The 5,947-nt window shown below is 42.3% G+C and overlaps 1 protein-coding gene across 1 annotated transcript in view; it reads left to right on the plus strand.

Annotated features, from left to right (window-relative positions):
- Nucleotides 1-4,892, plus strand: part of Pmar_PMAR000570 (hypothetical protein) — a gene marked incomplete at both ends in the record, with an annotated part of 11,866 nt that extends 6,974 nt beyond the window's left edge. Inside the window, 9 exons of the mRNA XM_002771471.1 lie at nucleotides 510-635; nucleotides 683-757; nucleotides 1,418-1,503; nucleotides 1,554-1,653; nucleotides 2,338-2,402; nucleotides 2,456-2,509; nucleotides 2,678-2,776; nucleotides 4,206-4,329; nucleotides 4,855-4,892. Of these exons, the coding sequence (XP_002771517.1) occupies nucleotides 510-635; nucleotides 683-757; nucleotides 1,418-1,503; nucleotides 1,554-1,653; nucleotides 2,338-2,402; nucleotides 2,456-2,509; nucleotides 2,678-2,776; nucleotides 4,206-4,329; nucleotides 4,855-4,892 (767 nt within the window). The remainder of the gene's footprint in view (nucleotides 1-509; nucleotides 636-682; nucleotides 758-1,417; nucleotides 1,504-1,553; nucleotides 1,654-2,337; nucleotides 2,403-2,455; nucleotides 2,510-2,677; nucleotides 2,777-4,205; nucleotides 4,330-4,854) is intronic.
- Nucleotides 4,893-5,947: the final 1,055 nt, after the last annotated feature.

Raw genomic sequence — 5,947 nt, forward strand, 5'->3', positions numbered from 1 at the left:
AACGAGACAGCTCGAGCTAAGATGGCTACATCGTTACGACGACACTCGATACATCATGGACTATAAGACTCCTAAGCAGAGCCTCTCCTTTAAACACTATAAGATGAATTTTTGCCATCTCGTCAACGAACTGCAAGTCCACGGCGTATAAACTCTTACAACTTCGCCCCTGTATTTCCCGCACTGTGATGGATTCCTCCTGGGGGAGTAGTTCGAAGTGGACGGGAGCCTGAATACATTGGGTTTATCCGGGTGATATGAGATGTGTATAGGAGTGTTGGAGGAATATATGTTTTTGCTTTGCTCAGCCGAGTTGAGAAGTTTCCTCACTAATTATGGAACTATACATACGAATTCCATGTACAGGTAGAAGTGTAGAGAAACCAGTGAGAATTTCCCGAAATTTCCTCGGATTTTTCACATTTGCATATTTTCTGCACTCATATACAGGAGCTCCGTATAATTCTGTTTTTGCAAAAGTTGTTAATTTCGAGGCTCCTTTGGATCAGGTCTGTCCACGACTGACTTCTCTATAGAGGATATGATAGCGCCAACAGCTATGGCGCAGGAGGAGTGTCCTGTGGTGAGAATGAGAGATCGATACCAATTGCGAGTAGTCTCTAGAGCAGACATGAGTAATCGACATATGCAGCGTTTCGTCTGTTGTTATGTTGCGGTGTAGGAACGGTGTTGGCCCTGTATAGAGTACATCCTGATGAGGTTATACTGGACGCAGCGTTCATGTCGGATTTGGAAGGTAATTTTTGGTCGGGTAGACGAGCAACGTGACTTCATTATGGAGGGCGCGGGTTCAATTCTGGGGTCGGACATGTATAGAAATTTGTCATGAGTTTTCTTTTCAAAAATTGATTTCGGACTGGTTTCATGCAATATAAGGATATGAGAGGATCCTATATCGGAAATTCTAGCTTTAAAGTCAAAATTTTCCGAATTTTTTCACTTGCTAGATGACGTGTATTGTATCGATTGGGAATAGATAATTACATATATTTTGGAGCAGTGTGGGGGGGAATATATGCACATGGTCAATGTGAGAATTGTGAAAATTATCGACAGTATTTGTATGCTTCTACCCTACAAAGTCGTTTGTAGATTTTCATAATGTAGTGATGGAACTCACGAACTAAATTGAGGAAAGCTAACATATACTCCCAGACTGTATTGGAGTTGCGCTCGAAGTGAAATGAAAAACAATAGTGGAAAACATATTTCACAATCGACTTTGCAGAAAACAGTTGTATTGTCAGCCGCGGAAGCTATTCACATGGAGTATTACACCACTTCACGTTAAACGGGTGAAACTGCATTGTATTGTACCATAGAGTGATAACAATAAATGTATACTTACATAATAGAGATATTCGCGTATTCGGAAAATGATGTCGTTTTCCTATAGGCCTGATGGACCCCACCTCGGTCGTTGCGATTGGGTCTGCCATACAAGGCGGAGAAGATAGATCGGCTAGAGGTGGGCTCACGCTGGTAGTAGTGGAGGGAATTTCGTGGCGAGTGACGGATGTGTTGGAGCTCAGTTACGAGTGACGGCGTTGGCCAGCAAGGCGGCATCGTCGTTGGGAGCTGTGGAGAAGGGGGAGAATGCCTTGGATGAGGAGGAGCCTGATGCTGCTGGAGGTAGGCTGGAAAGGAGGCCTGTTTGTGCAATGATGGAGTTGTTGAGATATCAGTGTTGGAGGAATATATATTCGCTTTCCTCAGCTGAGCTTAGGAGTTACCTCACTAATTATAGAAGTTTATTCATGAGTCCGAGTAGAAATGTACAGAGTCGACAGAATTTCCATATTGTCACTAAAATTTGAGGTTGACCATGTGCATATTTACCCACTTGGGGTGATCCTATGGTGTGATACAGTGGAGTTTTACTCGATGTGAGAAACGCGATATTCGCGATATGAAGTTAATTGAATACACTTAGCCGCGTTATTCGCTGCTCACATGCGTTTTTCGCGAAGTGAGATTCCAATATATGTCTTTTACTGGTGTTTTTCATATCACGGGTGAAGCGCTGTCGTTGGAATATACGTTTGCTCTCCTCAGTTGAGCTTATCCGTTTTCTCGCTAATTATAGAAGTTTACACGAAAATTTGGGTAGAAGTATACCGAAACTATAGAGAATTCTCCTCGAAGTTCCCATGTTGTCTCCATCACATGTAGTTGATTACGTCTTCTCATATCACGGGTGAAACTCTATTGTTGGAATTGTTGAATTCTGAAAATTTTTACTGCAATTTCATTGTACTTCATATGCAGTTTGTTGGTCTTTGAGATGATTTAAAATGTTGGGTTGTTTATTTTCAGGTGGCCCTGGTGATAGTGACAAGAGTGGATGTTCGGTATTAGTACATCTGGATAAAAGGGGACCAGTGACTGCTATCAAACCGTGGAGGAGGCTGTTGATGATCTCGATCGGGTTTAGGATATTCGTGTATCGCTGGAATGCTCAGAAGGAAACACTAGAAGGGATGGCGATGTGAGTTGGAGAAGGGGTGGTACAACACTGGAGGTTCATTTGTTTTACGTGAAGTGGCGTAATACTCGGTGAAAAAACGTGAAGAGTTTGATAGTAGCAAAATGTTATTAATTGCATTTCGCGCCCGCCCTGCATCACCGATTCTCTCATTTCTGGCGGATTTTTCAGGCTGGACACTATGGGGCCAAGCATAACCTCTTTATGTACGGTGAAGAACTATATATTGGCTGGAGACGCGATTCGGGGATTGCAATTTGTAAGGAAGCAGTCAGTATGGGAATATATGTCTGGTTTCCTCAACTGAGCTCGTAGGTTTCCTCACTATATTATGAAAAATCTCACGATTTTTGGTATAGGTATACAAAAATCATCGATAATTGTTCAAAATTTCGTCAAAATTTCCATATTCCTAGCAACACATGTAGTTGACCATGCGCATATATTCCCACACTGGAAGTAATGTTCGACGTTTGTGGCATTCAAGGAATGTGGTCAGGCACGGTTTAAGCACAATAAACAACAGCATACAAACTCGATTAGCTATTTGGCTAAGACGCATTATAGTCAGACGCTTCCGGTGGTAGCAGTAGCTACTTCGGTGAGAGGTAAGTGTGGGGGGAGTGGTATGCATACAGTGGAGTTTCAGCCGTGATGTGAAGAATAGTAGTTAAAAATATATTTCACGACCACTGCATAGCGCAAATATCGCGTTTTTCAACGAGTTTCACGCCACTTCACGTAAAAAGACTGAATCTACAATGTAAACATTGCAATGATCATGTACTCTGATACTGGTGACTATGATGTGTTTACTATCATTAATCCCGGAATAGAAAACACACATTCTCTACTCTCGGAATTATAATAAAAATGGAAATTTTGGGTGGCAAACCTGTATGAAAATTACGGGATAAACTCTCGAAGTTAGCTGAATGGCTAGTCCTAGTGAGAAAAACGCGCTGATCGAGAATATCAGAATTCCAACATGTGTTCCCTTTCCTCAGCTGAGCTCAGGAATTCCCTCACCAATGGAAGTGTACAGAAAGCTGCAGAAAATTCCCAGAATTTTCTCAGAATCATCATATTGTCACTAACACATGTGGTTGATCAAGTAGAAATTTTACCACACTGGAGAATGTAGCGTTGGTTTTGTTTTAAGAAATTCCATTCGTGAAGTATGGGGATATTGTTGCTGTTCACCTTGTTCACGTTTGGTTTTAGAATCTAATCTTGGCCTGATTGCATTTGATGCACATGGGAATATCCACGTATCGACATTTTCTCCGCATTTTGATCCGATAAGGGGAACGGGAGGAGATGTGAGTCTGGGCAGCAGTGGTGTGAGGGAAAATATGCACATGGTCGTGAAAATTCTGAGGGAATTTTGGTAAATTTTCATTGGTCTCTGTACGCTTCTACCCGAATTCGTATGTTTGAGCCTGTATAATCGAGCTCTCGCGCTCAGCTGAGGAAAACGGACAGGAATATGTTCACTATGGTTGCTATCAGTGTGAAAAAATACGCACATGATCAAACACATATGTTGGTGACAACACATATTTTGGGAAATTTTCATTGATTTCTGTGTATTTCTACCCGGATTCATATATGAAGTTTTGTTATTGGTGAGGGAAGTTCATGAGCACGGCTGAGGAAAGCGAACATATTTCAACACTGGTTGATAGTCTTTTGATAGGTACTTTTGCATGGGCGGCCTTTCTTCATGGAGTCGATATCAGCATCTGTTGTGGCATCGCCTGTGGACGCGGGTTCGTTGTTGATGCCGCTTAGTGATGGAACGATGGGCAGGCTATTTGCAGGTGAGAGGGGACGACAAAATGAAGTGTAGATTGGATTTTGGATGGCTTGAATTCCGTACTGCAAAGAATTATATTATGGAAGTTTGCTCATCACGTGATTTCTGGATATAAAGGAGTTTTACCCTAGTGATATGAGAAACATTAGTGAAAAACATATTTCACGACTACTGCATATCGCGAACAACTCGTTTTTCACCGAGTTTTACGCCACTTCGCGTGAAAGGGGTCTCACGCACTGGTCTTGGTGAGCGTTATATTTTATTAGGAAATTGTACATATTGAAGTTTCACCCATTTTACGTGAAATGGCGTTATACTCTGTGAAAAAAACGATATTATATACCGACTATTATGCAGTAGTCGTGAAATGTATTTTCCAGTAGCGTTTTTCATATCACGAGTGAAACTTCAATACATAATTATATTTGATATCGGGGCATCTATATGAGGTTATGGTGTAGGAAGTAACTGTTATGTATGATGCTATATTAAATGTTATATTGTTGGAGTTTCACACGTTTTACAGGGAGTGGCGTAATGCCCCATATGAAAAACGTGATATGAAGTGAATTGTGAATACCTTGCGAATTACACCGGACAAAGCACCTATCAAATTGGCGCTCGGTGAGTGTTAGTCGCTTTTTATGATAGTTGATATTAGGATTAAGTCGGGATTTAGCACGAGTAAGTCACATCGTCTTCAGTGAACTCGTCCGACTTCACAGTCCTGTCACGGCTATTCACTCACCTGGTGACCATGCTCCCTTCCCCGGGTAGTCTCAATGCTGCAGTGCAGCGAGAGCCGGTAGCCTATCGACAGTCCCAAGCGTTGCCAGATGAGCCTACGCCTGTTGTGGACGGGGAAGTGTGTCGAAAGTAAGATGAACGTTTTGTGTAGTATGTGTAGATAGATCAAGTTAACAGGTTCCTGTTCTTGAATCGGTGGATCCAGGCTGAGATAGCCCATCAGATAGGAGTAGAGGATCTGGATGAGTTGTGTCGGGCTGTGGCGATGTGGACGAGAGCGACTGATCGATAGTAGACTGATGATGATGATGATTACGATGCTCTTTTGACGTTTTCTTTGTCATGATGTTGTTGAGTTTATGGTCATTGAGTCGCATATGAAAAGACAAATATAGAAGAGAGTGAAGAAGTTACATTTTCAACTGTATCGGTGTTGGGTTTATACTCCCACTGTCTCACTGCCTGCAGTGCGAATCAAACCGTTATGCAAATATTTTTTCAACATATCGTGAGTTAGAAGAGTTTATCAATCAGGACCGTTGAGAGGGATAATGATAATGATAGTGGGAACCAATTGACAACGTGTCGTTTTTATTATTAACTAGTAAGTTGTGGGCGTTTGGACCCTGCCGACCGACCAGAACCGTTAGGCAATCAGTTCGTTTCGAGCCGTGGAAGCCAGGTGAGAGGCGAATAATTGTGGTATATCGGAAGGACTGAATCCACTAGATTAGTTGTACACTTTGCGCAACTCCACCATGGATGTGGGAATCGCCTGACTGCTACCAGAGTCGATTCCTAGGCTCTTGTGTAGGTCGGCTACTCCCAAATCAGACCAGGCTGCTCACTATCCCTGAAGTGATTTCAGGAAG

Source organism: Perkinsus marinus, assembly GCF_000006405.1.
Source record: "Perkinsus marinus ATCC 50983 genomic scaffold scf_1104296962770, whole genome shotgun sequence".
Classification (NCBI taxonomy): Eukaryota; Perkinsozoa; order Perkinsida; family Perkinsidae; genus Perkinsus; species Perkinsus marinus.